This window comes from Marmota flaviventris, chromosome 7 (assembly GCF_047511675.1).
Source record: "Marmota flaviventris isolate mMarFla1 chromosome 7, mMarFla1.hap1, whole genome shotgun sequence".
Lineage (NCBI taxonomy): Eukaryota > Metazoa > Chordata > Mammalia > Rodentia > Sciuridae > Marmota > Marmota flaviventris.
Genome location: NC_092504.1, coordinates 91,678,796 through 91,702,970, shown reverse-complemented (window position 1 = coordinate 91,702,970; position 24,175 = coordinate 91,678,796). Strand labels below are relative to the sequence as shown.

Genomic DNA, 24,175 nt, shown 5'->3' with positions numbered 1-24,175 from the left:
TTTTATTGAGTATGTTTTGTAGTACAGGCTTTCTAGTTGTGAATTCTTTTAACTTTTATCATGGAAGATTTTTATTTCATCCCACTCTAGTCAGGATGGCAATTATTAAGAATATAAGTAACAATGTTGGCAAGGATGTGGGGAAAAAGGTACACTCATGGGAATGCAAACTGGCCCAACTAGTATGGAAAGCAGTAGGGAGATTCCTCAGAAACTTGGAATGAAACCACTATTCTACCCAGTTATCCCACTCCTCAGTTTATATTCAAAGGAATTAAAATCAGCATACTACAGTGACACAACCACATCATCTTTATAGCAGTTCAAGTCACAATAGCTAAACTATGGAACAACCCTAGGTGCTACCCTTCAACAGATGAACGGGTAAAGAAAATATGGTATATATACAAAATGAAATATCACTCAGGCATAAAAAAGAATGAAATTATGGCATTTGCCAGCAAGTGGATGGAATTGGAGACTACCATGGAAAGTAAAATAAGCCAGTGCCAAAAAATCAAAGGCCAAATGTTCTAATATGTGGATGCTAACCCACAATAAGGGAGGGTAGGGAAGGGAAGAATAGAGGTTCATTGGATTGGACAAGGGACAGAATGATGAAGCGGGATGGGAATGGGAACAGAAAATTCAGAAGAATGAATTGGACATAATTTTTTCTATACTCATGTGAATACATGACTAGCGTAACTCCATATTATATACAACCACAAGATTGGGATCCTGATTGGAATGGGTTGTACTCCATGTATGGATTCTTAGATTCTTATTATAATCTACTACCATTATTTAAGAGAAAAGTTTAAAATAATCTTTTCCTAGAAAAAGAGCAATCTTAATTTAAAAGCTTTATCTTCACAGAGATAATTTATCAATATATTTTAAATAAAGTTAGAAAAACCTAGGGATTAAGAGTTTGAGATCAGTGGTTGACAGAATGAAAATTCTGTTCCACACCTGAAGGTTGATAAAACAATGTTACTCACAGTTTTCTAAATGCGGAAATTTGCTGGATTAATACTTTCTAGAAGAAATGAGGTATTCATGGATTATTAAATGGTTGCTATATTTTGCTGGGAATAATAGACAGTTTTTCTGGTCCAGAAAATTTCCTGTCTTAAGTCATTCTATATATGTAAAATGATGGGAAGCTAATTTGTTAGTTTATAAGGCAACAACTTGGAGCCTTCACACTTTCTATACTGGCTACTTTTTCCTATTGCTATAATGAAATACCCGAGACTAGGCAACATTATAAAGAAAGGAAGTTTATTTAGCTTGCAGTTTTGGAGAGTCAAAGTCCAAAATTATGTCACAGGCTTTCACAACAAATCCCCTGGCTGCACCACCTCATGGAGGATGATATCATGATTGGAGTTCATACTAGAGGGAGAGATTACTTCATAATACAGGAAACCAGAGAGTGATTCAGGAGTCAGGCTCAGGCTTTTATAACACAATAGCACACTCTGTGAGAGCTTAGCACCCTCAGGAGAACTTTAATCCTTTCCCAGAATAGTATTCCCAATGACCTAAGGACCTCCTACTACCTCCTACTAATGACCCTTGGGCTTCCAACACATGAAATCTTGGTGGACAAAGAAATCAAAACTATAAGCACTTTCTGACTTAACAATGTACAAAACATCGACAAGAATTAATCATTGTATAGCAGCCTCTTTTATATAAAATTTAGATAAAATGCTATCACATTTTTGAGTAGTGAAAACTTCCTTTTCTTTTATGGTATAAAAAGAAACTGTAAGTAAACAAGTTATAAATTCCTATCCACAAAGACTCTTGGAAATAGATATTTTACTCAGTTTTCAGGAATGTGCATAATGAGGATGAGTCAATATTCAAAAATTTATTGGCTATATACTATATGCATGTATTACACTGGCAACATGGAAGGAAGTGGGTAATGTGAGAAAAATACTGTTTATCAAAAGGGCATGAGTATACACAATCTATTGGAAGAAATAGATTCTGAAATAATTGAAAGGAGGTTATTAAAAAGGCAAAGATATAATAGAGGAATCTGGAAAGTTAATTACAAAAAATTAATTTAAAAAAAAGATGAAAAAATTGGAGAGAGGGAATCTGTTGAAATGATGCTGATAATAGACACTGAGCACTCAGAATATTGGGGGAAGAACAAGAAAGCTTTACACTGGGTCATCTCTGCCCTTGCAAGGCACCACATTCAGCAGGATCAACTCTTGGGCTTTTTGCTAAATGAACTATTTCTTTTTCTTTAAATTTGCATATACTATCATCTTCTGAAGTTCTCATCAAGAATTAGTCATTCTACCCATTATTTTTACACAATATGAAAATTAATAAAATAAAAAATGTGAAGGACCAATTTAAAATTAAAACATTTTCATATTTTGCTAAATAATATTTAATATTTTAAGGTAAGAAATAATAGAAATTTGATAACCAAGATTTTTATTAAATTACAGTGTATTACAATTTATATCCTAATAGTAACTTTTGTATCTTTGGGGTAAAATGATATAAAAACCTGGCTGGTCATATTACTTCTTGAGTTTCTTTTGGGCAGCTTTCTTCTTGACCATCTGTAATCGCTTCATAGCATTGAGCTGTGATTCTTGTGAAGTTGGACCTTTAAGGGATGCTGAGGGACTGCTGCTGGATTCTGAAGTTGTTTTGCTAGTGGTATTTGCGCTGGGCCCTGATGTACCACTATTTCCATTTCCACTTAGTTGGCTGCTACTTCCTGGAACTAAACTACTGGGACTGGGAAGACCTACTTTGCTGACATTATCACAACTAACTGAGCGACTAAGGCCAGTTTTTCCTAAGGTTAGAGGTGGAGGGGGTTTCAATGGCACAGTGGGTGTACTATTATTACCAGAACCTATTTTGGAACCTATTCCACCTTTGGATGATGTTGCCAGACCAGTCAAACCCACAGGTTTCTGGTTGGCTGATGAGGTAGCAGGTTTTCCACTATTGTTTTGTGTTGTTGAACTTAATTTTGCTGTTGATGGACTGGCAGAGGAAGTTTTGGCTGCAAAAGCTGCCCACGCAGTTAGGCCACTAGTTGCTGAAGAGGAAACATTGGTACTAGAAGAATTTCCTGAAATAACTGGAGGTGTCTAAAAAAATAAAATAAACATTACATTAGAGCCAAGTATAATCAAAACCTATATAGTATCCTTGAATATATAACATATTTACTTTTTAGTCATTTTATACAAAAGTAATGGTTCGTAAAATTTAAATAGTAACACAAAATTCGTTTTTTTAAAAAACGAATCTGAAAAAACACACAGAACAAAACTTATCCATAGTTAGTGAGAGTGTCACAATTTGTAAAACAAAAAATTTTGAATGCCATATTCTTGTTCAAATGATTCCAAAATAAAATACAAGGAATTCCTTTTAGATTGTTACAAATCAGAGAAGAAAATAAAATTTAGTACTTTAACTTTGTTTTTTTTTTTTAAACCCGAAAAGGTATTACCTAGCTCAGGAAAAAAAACACCTCATTCTTTAGACTCTGCTTCAAATGACTTGTGAATCATTTCGAAAACTGAATCCACTCTTGGTGGACAATAACGCTCACAACTGAAACATTCAGGAGGAAGATGCCTCAGATAAAACTTCAGTCAATAATTATTTATTGAATGAATGTGTGAGAGAAAGGAAATAGCTACATATAGATTCTAAAGCCATTTTTTGTTTTTTTAAAAAAAAATTGCTACCAAATTTTGAGTAGCAGCTACTGCACTGCAAAATACATGCAAGTGTACAAAAGTTAACTACTTGGCAGTGTACAATTTTTATAATATATTAAGATAAAAATATCTTGTTGGGTATGGTGGTGCATACCTGTAATCCCAGCAGCTCAGGAGGCTGAGGCAGGAAGATTGAGAGTTCAAAGCCAGCCTCAGCAATAGTGAGGTGCTAAGCAACTCACTGAGACCCTGTCTCTAAATAAAATACAAAATAGGGCTAGGGATGTGACTCAGTGGTTGAGTGTCCCTGAGTTCAATCCTTAGTACCAAAAAATAAATACAAAATAGATAAAAATAAAAATATTTCATGATTTTAGTGTCATGATTTGTCCACATTTCTATTACAAATTATCACATAAAAGATTTCTACTTCCATAGAGAAGATACTATCAATTGCTTCATAAGGTGCCAGGTGGCATTTAGGTAGGTCTAAATTATTCCCAAATGTTTCTTAAGGGTATATACCACTTCAACTACTCTATCAACTCCCTAACTTGGCTAATAAGAAGCTCATGGTGATACCAATGCCACAATCTAAATATGTATTGCTCTTGTTCACAATTTTTTTTTCACTTTCACTTTGGGCAAAAATGTACTTTTATATTTTGTTCAAATTATTTTGAACTGAACTTCTTTATTTTTGGTTTTGATTTGTTTCTGGAAATTGAACCCAGGGGTGCTGCCTTGAGCTACATCCTGAATCCATTTTATTTTGAGACAGAGTCACACTAAGTTACTAAGGCTGGCCTGAAATTTGGTGATCCTCCTGCTTCAGCCTCCTGAATATGGTATAATCAGAGAATTAGACCATGCCTTGATTGAATTGAACTTCTTAATGATATTCTACCTTCATATTAAAAGATCTCACCAAAGTGTTAGGGTCACACATAAGTAATGGGTAAAGCCTCATAAAAAATATCCTACTTTAAAAAAACTGTTATTATTATGCTTAAAATATATCAGGTTATATATTAGAACTGAACTCTGCAAGAACTAATAAAACATTTTTCGCTTTTACAAGATAATGTTTGGTGTTTACATATATACTTCTTCTTCTTTTTTTTTTAATACCTGGGATTTTACCACTGAGCTATATCCCCAGCCCTTTTTATTTTTTATTTTGAGACACAGTTTTGCTAAGTTGCTTAGGACCTTGCTAAATTGCTGAGGCTGGTCTCAACCTTGAAATCCTCTTGACTCAGCCTCCCAAGTCACTAGGATTACAGATGTGTGCCACTGCATACAGCAACATTGTTAACCAATGGAAAAGTAACCAAACAGTATGCTCTGTGATCTTTGCTTTGTAAGAGGAGGAGTCCAGACTTTTGTTCACATGCTCTGAAAAATGATTAAGATTTGTTTTTAAGTAATAATACTGTATGGTAACTATCTTAAGAGATTATCCTGATAAGGAAAAATACATAAAAAATAAATTCCTAGAGGAATTCATACTGGTAATAAGAAAAAAAAATTAGTCAAGAAAGCAAAAGAACACAGATGTAGTATAGTTTTTAATTTCATTTTTAAAAGATTATTTTTTTTCTCTTTTCTTTCTATTAAACATAAAACTGTCTGCCATATGGCTAAGTGATATTTCAACAAACTTCACCAAAGAAAACCCATTTGAAGTAATTAAAAAGAACAACATTGATAAAGTATAAACAAGAAAGCAAGTTCTATGTGTTTGGCATTTTATTTTAATGGTGCCACTGCCTGGTATTGCTTTTTAGCACAATGACAGATGGCTTATAATATTATCAGGACACATAGAAGTAAAATAAGAGAAACATGGAAACCAAGTAATTTTCTTACTATTCAGTATGAAAAATAAATTTTTCAAATATTTTTAACAATACTTTTCTTGTCATTATTGAAGTTAGACAGCCTTTTTTTTTTACATGTAAATGGCAACAAAATGTTTTCATAGTAAAGTTATTCATTTTAATCATAAAACACCCAAACCTCATAAGCAGACAAAAATGAAAGCCAAGACTTTAACTGATTTGTCATATTGATTTCATAAAAATAAATGTTAATAACAGATTAATATAAAAATTATTAAAAAATGGTAAGTACTGGATATAGCAACCCAAATTAGTTTTAATAAATTAGTATTTCTCTTTCCTATCTCAGTTTGCCAAATTGCTATATGACAAACCAATAATGAATATCCCCTGGATATCAACTCTTCACTAGTAAATTTAAATAAAAAATGATCTGCAAATAAATATTAGCACCTTTCTCAGAGTACCTTGTATTGATAACCTTTTTCATCACACCAAGATTCTTGAATTTGCTACTCATAGCTACTGAGACAAGGTAGTATCCTTAGATTTTCTGTATTCCATCTTTGAAAATTTAGGGCTAATATTCTCTTCCTATATCTTTAGTATTACGCTTAAAATTGGAATATATAACTCAGTAAAAGTATTCTTATTAATAACACTATTTTATTCTATGATATAATAATTCCAGAATATTAGTAATAAATAATGTAATGCAAACCTAGGAATGAGAAAAGTGTTATACATTAGATAGTAACCCTTAGTATAAGAAGTAGGTACCATGAAAATTCATGATAATAAAGGAGAAAAAAAGACAATGTAAGAAAATTTCCTTAATACTCAATGAGTAGAGGAAAAAAAAATTAAGAGGATATTCAGTTCAAGTACTATAAGGTATAAAATTATTGCTACTGCAGTACTTAGAATTTGATCAAAATTCCTGCTGCAAATAAGTATCCAACTACACAAAGTAACAAGAAATGTCATCTTGAAATGATCACAGATTGTTCCTATTTGTGACAAAAAGAGAGTAGAGATAAAATAATGATTTTTTCCTAATAGTAATGAATCTAAATTCAAAATATAAAGTTTCTAATGAAATTTCTTATTAAGTAACTATTATTTAGTCAAATAAATTAAGATATAAATATAGACTAAGATGAAATAGAATGTACCTTGACTTCTGCTCTCTTGAATGCTTGGAAGGTTGTTTCTTGTTTGAGTTTAGTTTCTGGTTTCTTAACCAATGGATCTTTGACAGCAGGAGCTACAGAAACCACTGTGGGGGCTGGTTTCTGTGGTGGTTTCTGAGTTTTTTGAGCCTATAAAAACAGTGTATTAAATTAATACAAAAATCTTAATTGAATGCATAAAACATGAAATTTGTCATAGGACTAATCACTGAATAGAAATAGAGGTAAATATTTTTAAAAATATTGTGACAACACTGAAAATACAGACTGTAAGACAAATTATTTTTATGATCATAATCATATTAGTAATTTGACACATTTCATTAGTTTCTACATAGTATTAATATTAAGCATTAGAAATCTTAGTTGTACTGTTTTGGAAATAATCATAGTTATTATATTACATTGTTGTGAAAATAATGACAAAGAAAACAAGTTTATACATGTTCAGGATGAAATAATTTTTCCCCATCAATATTTCTGATCCATTGGGTAGTTGGTTGAATCCACTGATGCTAAACCTATGCATTTGAAAGGCCAATCACATAAGCAACCAGTTAGCTTTATTTGTCATTAAGTGCATTTAAGAGCTTTCTTCTTGGGGTTCAAGCATGAGTCACTGAGTTAGAGGGTGAGTTAAAAAAAGCTCAGATCATTTATATGATTTTAAAAAAGAATGGGGGGGGGGGAAGTAATTTATTGTTAAGCAACGAATATTTCTGAGTTTTTCCTACATTGCATAACTAAGTGAACTAAATCCTTACAGAAAGTTCATAAATAAAAATTTCTATGTTATCAAGAAAGAATTTCATTGCCTTTTCCTTTCTAAGCATTTTCAGTTTATTTTGTCTAATAATTTCTTTCCTATATTTTATAACTAAACATGCTACTAAATTCTCCTATAAATTCTAATCATTTTTCAGTTTTATTTCAGTGTTTTATAGGTAGATAATAATAACTGTGTAAAGAGTATGATGCAGTGCTTGAGAGCACAGCTTTTAGAGTCAAATAGAAGCAGGATTAAAATACAGCTCACTACTTCCTAAGCTATGTTTCCTCAAGGAAAACATGTAAATCTCTAAAAGGCTCATTCTCTTCATCTGCCAAGTGAATAATACCATCTGTTTCAAAGGTGGGTTATGAGAATGAATCACGGTTACACAAGAGTTTAGCAAAGGGTATGGTATAGATTGTGTGCAACAATAATAATTGTTATTCTTTATTCATCATCATTATTTACAAAGCATAATTAAACAATCCAGAGGAGCCTACTAATATTGTATGGGAAAAGATACTCTCAGTCAGCTATTCCACAGTCTTGGACAATACTCACAGGTCCATACAATACCGAGGAAATTGTCAATAATTTGTCTCCATTCTGTAAGCCCAAGTTTGACCTATTTTATCCTTGTTTGAACCTTCTTGTGTCATCATCTTCTGCTATCATCTGCATACCACATAATCTTGGTCCGTAAGTCTCAATTAATGCTTCTTTTTATATTAAATTTCCACATCAAAGTACATCTACCTTCAAACATTACTTATAAAGCAATATTTAGATTAAGAGTATTATTGAGGATGTCAGAAGACTATATGTGGTAAAATATGAAATATGACTCTTGATTTCTGGTACTGATCTACATTTCCTCCATATTACTTATCTTAGAATGAGAACAACAGAATGTAAGTGTCCTGTCCTGGGTTCTTGCTCTGATGCTACACAAATGAATAAAACCTCATCTCATCCATGTAATTCATTCATTTCCTTTGCAAAGCAAATAAAAACAAACACTACTTACATGAAAAGGTGATGTCTAGAAACAGAACATACATAACATGAAAGTTCAGATATTCAGGAAATGATGCACTTAATCTAGCAAGGTCAGAGCATATTGGTATATAGTGAAGCAGTGAGAGAGAGAAGGCTTCAAGGGCAGCTGTGGTTCAAAAACAGAGGGCCCATATATGTACCCTAAAGAGTATAAACTCATATAAGTAAGTGAGAGCTACTTGAGTTACTTAGATAAGACTGGCTAAGTATTTTATATATATTTTTAGTTGTAGATGAACACAATACCTTTATTTTGTTTATTTTATGTGGTGCTGAGTATCGAATCCAGTGCCTCACACATGCAAGGCAAACGCTCTACCACTGAGCCCCCCAGCCCCTGGTTAAGTATTTTAGATGAATAATTCTAAATATTATAGTGAATAAAATAGGTTGAAGGGAAGCAAAGAGAACTTTTAAGGGACTATTGCAATAAACAGTGACAGAGTTGTGGAATAGGATAATAAGAGAAATGAAGAGACAGAGATATGTAAGAGGTAAAATCAACAAATTTAGCAAACAAACTAAAATAGAACTAAGAGAACATCAAGAATGTTTTCTAACTCAGGTAAATTGTGGGAAAAAACTAGAGAAGAGAACAATTTTAATTTTAAAGGCGTTGAAATTAAAGGACTTATAGGATATCTAGTCAGCTGTAAAACCTCATGAAGAAAGAGGGTTAGAACCATAAATACAGATTTGATATAAATATGTGGGAGAAAATTGTTTACTTTAGCAATTAAGAAAGTTACAGTGAAACAATTTTTTTAACTTTGGAAATATACTAAAAATAGATTACTGTTACCCATTCTTTTGACAATTATCAATTCTTGGTAATTTCTTGTCAATATACTGAAATGCACTATATTGCTCATGTGAAAAAATTTTGTTTAAGGTACTAGAGAGTATCTTATAAACTAAATAAAAATCAGATTAAACAAAAAAATTGTACCATGTCAAAGATATTTACTATTATAAATAAAAAGTATGAATACAATTGAAATTTTACTACTTTCTACAGGAATAAATAAAAACACTTCATATTTCTGATTAACAAATTAAACACAAAATGAATATCTGGAACTTTTATTTTTAACTAAGAACTTTTGAGCTTAAGAAGAAATAGGTAGTCAAGGAAATTTATGTAGAAATGCCTTTAACAGACAGGAAATCTCTTCTACCAAGAGTTCTTAATCTAAGGCATGAGAAGAAAGACCTGGGGAGAGACAACTCATTGAATTACATAGCAACTTCTTAATTTCTTTAAAGGGAAAATTATGAAATGAATTACTTTTTAAATAAATAAAAGAAAACTATCCAATATAACAAGTTATGTTAGTGAACAGTAAAAACAGAAAGTACTTTGGGAAAATGAGATAAATGGCCAGAGAAAATGAGAATGAAAAGATTAAGGAACAGACACACACAGATGGAAAGATAAAGATTCATGAATAGATGCTGCCTCTGCATACAACTTGTAAGTTTGGTGTTTTAAACTCAGTTAGATATAGACATATTTTCTTAGCAGACTCAACAAACACTGAGGCTTTTTATCTTACCACTTTTCACGCTGCTTTATTGTATTATATGCTGCTTATAAATACACTGACATAAATAAGGAATGTTCATATTTAGTGAGTCTTCAATCTTGCTAATCTATATTAGAATAAGTTAAAATCTGAACAGAGAAAAATGCATGTAATGTGATTTTCAGGCATAGAAAACAAATCCCACAAATATACTATATATCAAACATTAAAATAATCAGCTTATTTTTATTTTCAATGTTAAATGTCCAAATTTTTATTCTGAAAGCACATATCAAAAAAAAAAAAAAAAAAAAAAAAAGCATGAGAGACAGTTTAAATAGAAAAAAAATATGATTCCTACCATTCTTTTCATTTGTCTGGTACATCGAGCACAATACCACACCAGGCGAGGGTCATTCACTTCCTTGTCTGTCACCTGGGGTTTATGGCAATCTTGGTGGTAGAGATTATGGCACTCTTGACATTCTACTAATTGATTACCAGATGCCACTGTCATTTGTCTAAGAAAAAATATACCATTAAACATTATACCTTTCTGAATATAACAATTTAAAGTCATTGCAGGATTGTTCCAGTAAAGCTTAGTATATTCAAACAAAAAAGAAACCCAGAAAACCAAATAAAAAAATTATAAATCCCAATATTTAGCCTGCAAAAACACTTTCTTTCTTTAAAAGTGTACGCCCAATCATCAATAAATATATAGGACTTACTAATTAAGTTTGGCTATATTCTCATCATTTCCCATTTTTTTTTCATTCTCCCAAAAGGTAGTAGAATTTGACCAGTACTCTAACAGTCTCATAATTCTTTTTCAGCGTTATCTATTACATTTCTTTATGATAGTTAGCTGTTAAATTGTTCTGTCATCATCATTAATGAGTTACCAAAATGTAAAAACTGAACCTAATTATCTACAATGCTTAGCATAACACTATGTAGACATGGGGCATTCAATAAATGTTTGATCAAATGAATAGAATGAAGTAATACATGTACCAAAAAAAAATAAGTTCTAATAGCACAAAAATCTATCATTACATATACAGATTATTATAGTGAGTCTCTTGAAAGGTTACAGTTAACTAAATCACTCCCTATTAATACTTTACCATTTATTTATAAAATAGTAACTTTCATAGTAAAGGCTGAAATAAAAAAACATATTTGAAAACAATGAAGTTCTCACAAATGACCTTATTTAGAAGCACAATTATTTTATATAAGAATCACAAAAATACAGTTGCTTACTCAGTCTCAATGTACTCAAATGAAAACATTTTTATTAAGTAAATAGCAACAAAGATGGCAATTTTTTTTTGTTGTAAGGTGATGAAAACAATTAACACTTAAAACTAACCCCTGACATCAAGCTATTTCTGATTTTGAAATGGGTTTTATACTAAGCAGAATTATCTGTTTTGTATAACTATGCATTCAAGTCTTTAAACATCACTTAATATAACCTACATGCCTCTTTCATTTCCACTATTCTTAGAAAAAGATGTAATGGTATTTTAGGAAATGATATATATCAGCTTATTTTTATGAGTGCTATCAATAATTCAGAAAGGAAAAAGTGACATATACTTTCTAAAAAGAAAGATGGAGGTAACTAAGTCTACAACTGAATAGATTCTTTCTCAGAAATATGCAATGATCACTTCCCCTCGAGAATCCAAGAATAAAAAAAGGGTTACTATAACACGCAGATTAAAGAAGCTATAGTTAAGAAGATAAAAAATTTGATAATTTTCAAGATTAACATCTTGAAATTGCCATACGACATAATTCATAAGGTTATAATCTATTATTTCCTCTTCACTCCCAAATAATCAAAACAAAAAAGAAGGTACCCATTAATTACAATGATTTTGTGGGGGAAGAGGAGAGGTGGAAGATGTTTGCTCTTAAAAAGAAAAAAAAAGGAGAAGAATCATCATCTGTGGCAAGCTACAACTTACCTACAAACAACACAGGCCAATCCCATCTCCATGGCAAAATCATCAGCACTAGTCTCCTCAAAACTAGAAAGATCAGCCATAGCTAAATCCTTGCTTGTTTGGACGGTAATGGGAGAGGATCGTGTCTCTGGTTTCTCTAGTCTAGGTTTCTTTGGAATATCAACTCCTTCAGTGACATCTGGTTTCATCTATAAAAAGTACCCAATCAGAAATAATAATGAAAGTAATACTAGAACAAACTTTAAATCACTGATAAATAAGATGGACAGTGTGCAATGATCAAGTCTGTTTTACAGATATTTTCAAATAAGGGCAGATATGCACATTAAAGATTTGTAAAAGAATTATAATTAATTTATAATCAGCATATAAAAATAGAAATATATAAATAAATAAATCAGAACAGTTTAGTATATATCTGTATTTCTCTTGGCATTCTATCAAAAAATTGTGGAAGTTCAAATGAATTTACTTACGCTATCTTCTTTTTCTTATAAAGATGCTTTGGTTTGATAAATAATAGCACTATTAAGGCTATTTTTATTTTAGATATTTTAAATCATGAACTACTAATATTTAAAATACATTGAGAAAAAGTAAATAATGAGCTATTTACCAGCCACCCAGACTTAACTCATTGCTCTAAAGCTAATTCTGGCTCCTTCAAGACATAAATATTATAGATAAACCTGATGAGCAAAAATTAAAATCTGGTAAGATGTGAAGAATTTGGAATTCTTGTACTTTTTTGGTTGGATTATAAATTTAATACATCCACTTTGGATAGCAATTTGGCAAAGCCTAGTACTGTTGAAGATGTACAAATCCTACTACATACACTTTAGGTATAATGCTTTAAAAAACTATTTAATATGTCCATAAAGAGATAAGGAGAAAGCTCCATTATAAAAACAAAAGGAAAAACAGCCTAACTGCTTATCAGGAAGGGAATGGATAAACTGTTTTATTCATAGAATGCATTTTATATTGTAGCTAAAATAAATATCTAGATCAACATGCATTGATATAAATTTCTAACACACATTGTTGAGTGGAGAATAACTTTTTCCCCCACCAGAGGACATATATACACAGTATGTACCATGTGTATAAGTTTAAAAGTACAAAAAGTAATATCATGTAGTTTATGAGCAGTCACTATGTAGTAAAAGTATGAAAATATGCGTTAAGTATGCCCCTACTTTGAGGGCAAATTATTGAAAATATTTTTAGTGTAATTATTTTGTTAATTACTAAAATTCTAATTACTATTTGCAGAAATCATCCAAAATATACAATCTAAGAATTATCTATATTTAAGGTGCTACCATTAGGTAACAAAATTCATGTTTAGGCATTTACATCTTTATTCATTTCTTTTTTCTTTTTTTTGTACTGGGAATTGAACCCAGGGCTACTTAACCACTGAGCTACATCCCCAGATCTTTTTATATCTTATTTAGACAGAGTCTCACTGAGTTGCATAGGACCTCACTAAATTGCTGAGGCTGGCTTTGAACTCACAATCCTCCTGCCCCAGCTTCCCAAACAGCTGGGATTACAGATATGCACCACAGCACCTGGTTCTTTTCTATCTTTATTTCTTTATAACCATTCCATCCAAAATCTCTGAATTATGGAGTAAAGCTTACATTTGAAATTACTACACCCCTAGGGCTCAAATATCTGTTGACAATGACTTCAGTAAATAGATAAGAGAAATGCTTCTAAATTTTACTCATTTTTCAAAAATTCAGTATCTACAGCAATCAAAACATATTTATTGAGTGGTTATTCTGTATCTATACATAATATTATGTAAAAGAAGTAGGCAAAGCATTATTTTTGCCTATGAAACATCTGAATTAGTCTTTCATAAATTAAGTTATAATAAAATCTTACTTTATCAGCAGGTCTCTTTTCAGCTTCCTTTTTTACCTTTTCTGTTGCAAGGACTTTGCCATTATTATTGCCAGAAGGAAGACTGGATGATGTTTTTGGCTCTTGCTTAATAGAAATAGATTTTGTGTTTGAAATTTTGGGAGGTTCCACATCCTAAAGAATAAAATAAAAAAATAACAGTAATTAAATAAAATATTCAGACTAATAAATTGTAAAGAACAGATAATATATCCAAACAATTTTCAGTTAAAAACTAAGATATCATGGCCAATATAACATACTTTTCTTAAAGGAATTGAGAAATAATTGATATACAAAGTGCATATACTTCAAGTATGATAAATTTTGACATGTGTACACACCCATAACTCCATCACTGCTATCAATAAAATGCATATATATCCATCATTTCCCCAAATTTCTTTGTGGTGATTACAAAGTGATTACAAAGATAGTGATTACAAAGATATATACTAGAGAAACTTAGGCACTGAGCCTGGGACATGACCCCACCTTGAGCTTCAGATTCTGATTGAACTTTGGCAAATCTTGTGATTCTATCTCCCCCTTCTCAGTCTGGTATCTAGGTTCCCAGACCTGAAAACTTTGAAAGAATGTCTTAATAGGTGTTAAAGAACACAATAAGCATTGTCATTCACATAGAGCCCATGATGTGCCAGGTAGATACTACTCTAGGTGATAATATAATTTTAACAATTCTGAAATCTTATTATTCTCATTTTGCCAATAATCAGAGTCTGTGTGAAATGAACTTACTGTTTCTCAGTTTCCTCACTATAAAATGTGGGGAACACTTTAAACAATACCTATGTCAAACATTTAAACAATACCTATTTACAAAAGATCATTATCACAACTGAAATTAACTAAACACATAAAGCACTCAGCAAAGCGCCTGGGACACAGTAAATGTTCAAGCTGTTATCATTATCATTATACAATTATATTTTAAAAAGTTTCTCTGGTTCCAAAACATATATTCTTATTACATAATGGCTGACACTAGCTGCTTTGTTATTATCAAGATTGGAGTTATACATCTGATTTCATCCATACCTACTCTTTTCCCTTAAATTAAGCTGTCCATATTTAATTTACTTTGTTGAAAAACCCCTATCCTTTTACTTTATTATATTTTTGTCCCTAAACATTAAGAGAATAATTAGAAGCTTAAAAAAATTCTGATCATAAAGTATTGGAAACTGAAGTAAACTGTGAAAAAGTAGGTCTCTATACACATCAGGCAGTAGAACAGAATATTCCCTAGACCAAACTAACTTTTCTGTGTGATTTAACAGTTCCCTGAAAGCTTAAGGGAAGAAAGTCAAAGAATACAACTTCTTCATGCCAGAAAGAAAGATTATCATGGCAGAGATTGTTGTGAGATAGTCTAAATATTACCACTATACTACTACAAGTGTTACAAATTTCTTTCCAAGCTTTTTTTAAATTTATGTAGGTACCTTTTGAGTTGGACGATAACTTGAATCAATGCCCCGAGCCAAGGATTCATCAAGCAGTGCTTTTAGCTTTTCAGCAGAATCCTTACTCTTTGAATGTAAGAAACCTAGTGCTTTCAAAAAAATGGGATCAAGTTCCAAGTTCACAGTAGCAGCCATTGCAAACACCTGAAGGAATAAAAGAGGTAGAAGTAATTAGTGAAAATGTACAATGACTTAAGTCAAAGTTTTATACATTTTGTTCTTTTATTTATAGTAGATAATACTGTGAAGATGATACAAAATTTAAAATGTCCAAAAGGTTATTACAGATAAAAGTTTCTTATTCCTGACTGGTGTTATCTAATTCTTTTCATCTGGAACAACCAGTGTTATGTTTTTTTATGTATCTACATCCCTGACATAATTTTAAGTGCTGATTATATCCCTCATGCTACAGAGCGCATTCTTAGGTGTTTTAAGATACATGTATAGTTTCAGCACACAGGAAACTAACTGAATTTAGGCCAAGTTTATTACATATTAAAATTTCTCCTCTTAAACCTATTTCTACAATAAAAACAAAGATTTAGTGTGCATGTGGGGTTGGGGAGCAGGCAGGTCACAGGAGAGCAACAGTTAAAAGGTGCATTAATTGATGGCTACAGAAGTAACTACTGCAACTTTTACCTCAATTTTTTTTTTTTTTTTTTTTACTTCCTTGGTGCTCTGCCCCAAATATTGACTGTCTCAGAAAACATATTAATTAAAACTTTATTAGTTCACATTTAGATTGTGGAATCTCATGTATTAACCTTATTATTTTTTTTAAAACAGCAAGGTTTCTGAGGGATGGCTCCATATCTACTACACATATCTCACAGAGCCTACAATGTTGTGTGTCTTAAGGAGCTTAAAGAAAAGCTGAGATAGTTGAACACATACATCAAAGGCTTAGAAAATTCTAAAACATTAAAAAGTTTTGCTTTTAGTTAATAACAGTGCTATCAGGTGGTTCCACTTTTGGTTGTCACTTTTTCAAATATCTCTCCAGGCAAAGAATTATTAAAATAAAAATGTATTTTTTTGTGTGTTCAATCCTTTGATCAATATACTACAGCTTGAACTTCTCTTCTATCCTTGAGGTTAATATTATAATAATGCAACACACTAGCTTCACTGCAGTTAAGGGTCTGTCAGCGATTCTACAGTAATCTTCCATTTTTCAGGGACTTAAAATACCATTTAAAGCTTGTTGTAGGTTGAATCATGGTATATGAAAGCATGGGCCAAAAATGAATTTTCTTTATGCATTTTCCTTCTACTTCCCTCGTCATGTTTGACAGGAAGCACATGCAAACACCCTTAGGGTTTTTTCAAGTTTCCAAGAAGGCATTATTTATCTATTTGATAAACTCAAAGTTATTGTCAAATTCTGTGCTCTACAAAGTATCATCTACATCACCTCTACAAAGGAGTCCAAAGGCCAATACTATAAGAAAAAAAGTAACTGTTCAAACAGTCTTATTAGTAAGGATTTGACAAAATGGAAAAGCAGCTTGTCACTGCTTAAAACTGTATTATTATATATATTTTTTCTATAAAGTGGTAGGAAAAGATAGTTTATTTTAAAATTTACTCATGGAGTTGGGGATCATGTATACTTTAAGGAAAAAACAACTCCTCAGTATAATTTCCATGATTAAAGGTATAAACCTGCCACTCCTCCAGAATGTACAAAGGGAACACAACCTTACCTTTCTATTAGCCTAATTTTATGTAAGTAAAGGGAATAGGGATTTATTATATCTAGAACAATCTGTTTTACTGAATACTGACCAAGGGTTGATACCTAAAAGAAACCTTGTAGTATTCTAGAAAGAAATTATTTTAAATTTATATGCTAAAAAAGATGGAACCAAACTATTTTTACATATTTCTATAATAAGAGATAAAATATTTATATTAAAATCAGGTGAAAACAGCACATAAATTATAAGAAATCATAAATATCAATATTTATACTTTGGAGTCAGTTCTTTATATACAATTCTATAATTACACAACTTAACAGGCTTTGTACCCCAGTCTAATTACAGACATGTCCACAAGTCCAGTAGTATACAATGTGGACGAAAATGTTAAAATTTCTATTTTTTAATTACAAAATAAGCTATTAATATACAGAGTGATGCATGTAATTGGCCATATATATGTATACATACACATAAACAGACCCTCGCAATTTTTTAACTCATGGAATAAATGGAAAAAGTTTTGGAGGCCACTGCTCTAGTCTATCTAGCAACTTTCAGTTTCCCCTTTCCTCTTTTTTTTTTTCCTTTAATTTTTATTGTTGGTTGTTCAAAACATTACATAGTTCTTGACATATCATATTTCACACTTTGATTCAAGTGGGTTATGAACTCCCAGTTTTACCCCGTATACAGATTGCAGCATCACATTGGTTACACATCCACTGTTTTACATATTGCTATACTAGTTTCTGTTGTATTCTGCTGCCTTTCCTATCCTCTACTATCCCCCATCCCCTCCCCTCCCATCTTTTCCCTCTACCCCATCTACTGTAATTCATTTCTCGCCCCCCTTTATTTTTCCCCTTTCCCCTCACTTCCTCTTGTATGTAATTTTGTATAACCCTGAGGGTCTCCTTCCATTTCCATACAATTTCCCTTCTCTTTCCTTTTCCCTCCCACCTCTCACCCCTGTTTAATGTTAATCTTCTTCTCATGCTCTTCCTCCCAACTCTGTTCTTAGTTACTCTCCTTATATCAAAGAAAACATTTGGCATTTGTTTTTTAGGGACTGGCTAGCTTCACTTAGCATAATCTGTTCTAATGCCATCCATTTCCCTAACCCCTTTCCTCTATACATCATAGTTGCTTTAAGGTACAAACTATTCTTACTTCAAAATTGTTCCAGTGCTCTCATTCAGCTCAGTTCTTCTGCCTCTCCACGTTAACTTCATTGCTAGCTCCTACTAATTATAAACTCTATTACCCTACATTTTCCATTTTTCCTCAAGCACTCCTTATCTCTCTTTACTTTCACCACTTCCTCAATGACATCACATCCCTTATAACCTCCACCAAGGCAGTATTCCTTTGTCTTGTTCCTTCTCAAGAGTAAAAAAGAGGTCTACAGAGAACTTACTTTACATTATTTCTTTTAGAAAAATAGTCCATGACTATTATTTATCATCTCTTGAAGTTCACATCGGCATCTTCACTGTTAATAATATATAAAGTATCTGCACTAGGCTCTTATTCCTCTCTCCCTGCCATCATCATTGACAACTGAGAATCTATCAATGATCTTCTCCAACTTCTACACTCAGTTTATTTAGAATTTCAACCTTAAGGTGCTTTATCTTCAGCCAGTAAAATTTGAAACTTGTCACAGTACTCTTCTTTTTGACTACAATCAATCCTCTTTTTGACTACCATCTCCACCACTCTTTTCCATAGCCTTAAATCAGTAACTTCCTCAGGGTAACAAGTCAACCTTTCTTCTCAATTTATTTATTTTTTTCTTTTTTTTACTCCCATTCCACCTGGTCTTTGAATTTATAAAGGCCTCCAATTTTTGGTTCCCTGCACTTTCTGCCTACTGGCACCTTCATGCCCAACTTCTTTTCTTCACCAAACAGGAAACAACGGTTAAGGTTAAAGTAAAATACTCATGGTTATGTGTTTTATCTTTTATATTTTAATTTTTTACCTATTCCACCTATCTCTATTGCCTTCTCTATTTTTTATTCTCCCTTGTTACTGGCAAATATACATAGTCATAAGGAAGTCATAAAGGAGTACGTTCTTTGCTGTTTCCAAAGACATTTTCCTTGAGTTATACCAAATTGTGTTACTTCCATACAATTCCTTTCCTGTACATTTAAAACCCATAACTAATGTACATTGTAAAAGAACCATATTATTTTTACTGTACATTAAAGTTGAGGAAAACAAAGTCCTATATACATGAAAAACAAAACATGAAATTTAATATGTTAAATGAAGGCTTAATTTAGAAACCTAAGTGTTGCTTTAAAAGAGAGGGGGGGAGAGAATGTAGAAATCAATATTTAACACTTTAAAAACTGTCAATGACCCAGGGAAATAAAAGCAGTTGTGTTGGTAAGAGTGAGTTATTAGATCATTCTAGGAATGAGTTATTAGATCATTCTACAGCAAATATATATAAGTAATACAAAATCCCCATCACTAAACAATGATCTTTTTCTCTACTTCTTATTATCCTTTTTGATTTAATGTAGTATGTTATTTTATATCCTATCCACCTTACATTGCATAGTCTAACCTTTGAATAACTCTGCCAGCACTGTAAGCATCCTTGCCTCAGTGTCCTGTAGTTTTACCTACGTGTAGACACCACCCAGTTATTTTCTCCCTGTCTACACCAAAATTCTAAGTATAGCTGAGAGGAAAACATATACACTCTGTATCTCCAGAGTCACCAACTTCATCTTGGCCCTCAATACAATTTATCAATCCTATCATGTTTCCCTGATAAACTCCTTTCCCACTTCCTACAAATACCAGTTATACATTTTCCATTTTCTTTAAAAGTGCATCTCTACTTCAGTAGATAGCCTCACGGATTTCACAGAGAAAGCAGAAGCTATCACTGGGAATTAAACCAACTTCCTGCCACCCATCCTTTCCTCTTTTCCACCTGATAGAAAAGGAGATGGTTCTTTACACAATGTCTCTTGTACTTGGATCCTATATTTTCTTACACTTTCTGGAGCCTTGAGCTATAAATTATAATATTTTTTATTATTTATGACTTTTTCTTTCTAGTGGCATTTAAATTTATTTGAGACTTGCCTATCCTGTCTTCTAGCAAACTTCCTCAGAACATCTTTATTTTTTGCACTTTTTATTCATTCCTTCCCCTTGGACTGCAATTTCTACAATTTGACCTTTGCCTCACTATTCTATGAAAATGCTTTTACCAAAGTCATTTTTCAGCAAATATAATAGAATTTTTCCCTTCTGCTTCTTTCTCAGTCTTTTTTAAAAGGCTCCTCCTGTTTCAATTAAAAATGAGATCCTCAAGGCTAGATTCTGGAATTCTTAGTCTACTCCTTCAAAAACATGTTGTCCGGATCAGCAGCATAGGCATCACCTGGAAATATATTAGAAATGAAAACTTCTGGTCTCCACTCCTAGACCTACTGAAAAAAAATTCTTTTTTCTGAGAGGCCCAGAAATCTGTGTTAAACTCTTCGGCAAGTCTGATCCACTCTATAGTTTGACAGCTTCTACCCTAGATCATTTGATCTACAGTCTTTTACCAATGATTTTAAATTTCTTTCTCCAGCCTGTGGCTCTCTTACAAGATCCAATTGCCAGCTTGACCTGGCTATTTCACTGGGACCTCCTAATGAACACATTTCTAATAAAACCTCTCATACACTCTTTTCTTCTCATCAGTTCTTCCTCTAGTATTACCTTTCTCAAATGATATTTACCCCATTGTAACAGCATGAAAACTGGGAATCAGATTGAATTCCTCCATTTCTTCAACTCCTACCCCCAAATTCAATCACCAAACCTCTTAAATATATCTCAAATCCATCTATCTTTTTCAATTCCTACTACTACTACTCTAACTCAACTTATCATCATCTATTATCTGGCCCAGTGCAATAGCCTAACTGGTCTCTCCATAACCATTCTTGTCCTCCTTCAAATTTTTTCATTTCATTTATTTAAAAATACTTTTGATCACTTCTCATGGTCCAAAGTTAAAGAACAAGATTCTTAACAAGGTCTCTAATGCCTTACATGAAGATCTGGTATTACATTTAAAGCAGTTACAACAGTATATGGCACAAAATATAAAATTATTAAATGTTACTTTCTATTTCAGGCTACTCTCACTCTGTTATAGCCACATGACTTATTTCAAGTCTCCAATATATAATAACCTTTCTTATCTCAGTGCTTTAGTAGAAAGATTGCCTTACCACATTTTAGTCATCCTTCAAGTCTCAGGGTGTTTTTTTTCCTGCTCATTTCCTCAACAAAATTAGAAGTCTTACTATTGTATGGCTCCCAAACTTTCTATATTTATTGGTAATAGTCATCAGTGTTAATCATATAAATGATACCTATATTTCTCAATCGAATGTAAATTTTCTGAGGGTTGGATAGGTTTTACATACTGCTGTAATCTCTGTGTCTACCAGAATGCCAGGCAAACAGCTGGTCTTCAGTAAATGCTGATCAAGTAAATATAAGCTCGGTACTTTCTCTTTCAGAAAAGTTTCTCCTACTATAAGTTCTGTTATATTCATTTTTTTTTTTTTTTTGGTTTTTCCACTTGTACCTCTAACTACTTATTTTGTGGCTCATTGCCTCATTTCTATTGCTCTTAGTATTGCCCAAGTATTATATCCTTAGCTACTTTATTTCTGTTACCAACTTATTCTTTGGTAATTTTATAGATATTATGTTTTAACTATCATCTCCAGACAGATTATTTCATATGTCTTTCCTTCACTCTAATCTCTCTTAAACTGGAACCTCATATGCCCAATTACTTAGCAGACATGCTTACCTAGATGCCCTATTGGTATCTCAAACCCAGTTAAAACTAAAATTGATATTATGAATATCTCTCCCAAAAGTTCCTTAACTTGTACTCTATTTAAGTAAATGATATAACTCTCTGTAATGAGGTCTGAGGTCTAAATCTTTCTCTCATTGAGTTTTTTCCTATTCCTTATATCCAAAACTATAAGCCGGCCTATCCTGTAGGTTCTGACTCAGAATGTGTTGTTTTTCAGTTGTACTGCTGCTACTAAAACTCAGAGGTCTAAATTAGCTTAGTTGAATTATACCAATAATCTAGTTATTCTCCTTAACTTCAATATTTGCCATATTAATTTTTGTGAAATGCAGCTTTCTTTTTCTTTTCTTATTTTTGTCTGAAAAATTAAGCTTTCCCATTGCCTTCAAAATAGAGCCCAAATTTCTTGGCCTGGCATTTAGAAGACAATTCATTAACTGACATAAAAGACCTCCATTCTTTAGACCCAGAAATTCCTTACAGCAGAGCCAATACTATTTTTTTTTTCCCTGCCTGGAAAGCTTTTTACCTATTTAACTTCCACATCCTATCAATATTATATCAATATACTTCCACACCCAGTTCAAATATTACTTCTCATGAAGACTCTGGAATCTGCTATGTTTTTCCATCCCAAATTCTTTTAATAGTTTCTTTCCTAAGGTATCTTTTAATACTTTTTCATGGTGCCAGGACTTTCTACTTTGAGCCACATTCTTTTTCACACAGGTGTTATTATCCCTATAAAACTGAGTACTTTTTTTTTTTTTTTTACTATTTTTTTTGCTTCTTTGTAAATTATCACAAAAGAAAGGATATAGAATTATTAGATTAAGTGATCAAAGCAAAGTATAACCATCTTCTCTCTCCTACATAATTCTAATCATTCCCAGGTCACTTCAGCAAAAGGTAAAAAAGAAACTCCAGCCTCCAACAAAACCAAATGTTAAAAAAATGAAACAAAACCCGCCTCTTGTATGACTAGGAACTTGTACAATGTTCTTATCTACAATGCTGTTTTCCTAACCTTTCACTTGGCTTAAATTCATTAATGCCACTGAAGGGTAAACTTCACCAGAGAAGGGATTTTTGTTCAGTTATTTCTCTGTTCTTGGAATTTAACGGGTGCTTTTACATTTTTATTGAATCAAAGAACTAGATTTTTGCTTAAATGTCATTTTTTTCCGGGTTTGTCCAATCAAAATTGGGTAGTTATAAATAAATATAAATGTTATTTCCTAGATCTCATTTTCCACCCTACATGATAATCTCAGAATCAGCTCAAAGTTGATCATCTGCATGTGCACAAGATAAACAAAAATGACTCAATTCATGCAGAATGCAATATTACAGCTACTATCTCACGACGGGTCAGGGAAATCTTTCTGTTCATGTCTTTGCAACGCTTTTGCAATCTTTTTCGATAAATATTCTTTTAAAGATGCTCCCTTACATTCCTCCACGGAGTACTCAGCCTTGAATTACATTAACGCTTCAGAGACACGTCTGGAAACGCAAGACAGGCGAAAAAGGCCCCGAATCCCAAATTAGTCAAACTGTAGAGAAGCTGAAAAACAGCAGGAGACAAGTAAAAACGAATGTCAATCCTTTGATCAAGCAAAACACACCGAGGGCCTAGCACGGGGGAAGGTCCTTGACATGGGAACCAGATGATGATTAAATTGCTGTACAGAGAGGTCACTGTAACCCTCTAAGGACCAAGACACAGTTCCAAGGACTTAATCCCTTGAGCTGGGTCCCTAGTCCACAACACCCTCGGAGGAGGCAGTAGTGTTCACTCTAAGGGGAGAGCGATCAGGCTGGGGCACGCTTCCAGCAGCAAATTACGAGGTTTACCCTAACTAAGCGAGAACACCAAGACCCCACAGAGGTCCCACACGCCCCTCGCGGGGGTCTCGAGCCTCCCAGAGGCATCTGGGAGCAAGTCCCTCGTCATAACTCACCGCTCCGCCCCGCCACTCGGTCCGTTCCCGGTGGCTTCTTTCGAACCGGTCCGCGCATCAGCCGACTCCGAAAGAGGTAAAACAAAGGTTCCCGCAGCAGAGGCGAGGGAAATGTTTGGCAGTG

General features: G+C 32.7%; 1 protein-coding gene across 3 annotated transcripts; it reads right to left on the bottom strand.

Annotated features, from left to right (window-relative positions):
* Positions 1-1,270: 1,270 nt before the first annotated feature.
* Positions 1,271-24,158, bottom strand: Ints12 (integrator complex subunit 12). Of its 3 annotated transcripts, XM_027935480.2 has the most exons (8): positions 24,052-24,158; positions 23,541-23,654; positions 15,494-15,658; positions 14,010-14,162; positions 12,108-12,295; positions 10,484-10,643; positions 6,748-6,894; positions 1,271-3,146 (listed from the first exon to the last, which is right to left on the bottom strand). In XM_027935480.2, the coding sequence occupies exons 3-8, from the start codon at positions 15,647-15,649 to the stop codon at positions 2,562-2,564; spliced, it is 1,389 nt and encodes a 462-aa protein (XP_027791281.1). In that variant the 5' UTR covers positions 15,650-15,658; positions 23,541-23,654; positions 24,052-24,158; the 3' UTR covers positions 1,271-2,561. The 3 variants fall into 3 exon arrangements, with proteins under 3 accessions (XP_027791281.1, XP_027791282.1, XP_027791283.1); XM_027935481.2 differs by lacking the exon at positions 23,541-23,654 and having other exon boundaries at positions 24,052-24,153; XM_027935482.2 differs by lacking the exons at positions 23,541-23,654; positions 24,052-24,158 and adding an exon at positions 14,523-14,613 and having other exon boundaries at positions 15,494-15,639.
* Between the last annotated feature and the right edge of the window lie 17 nt (positions 24,159-24,175).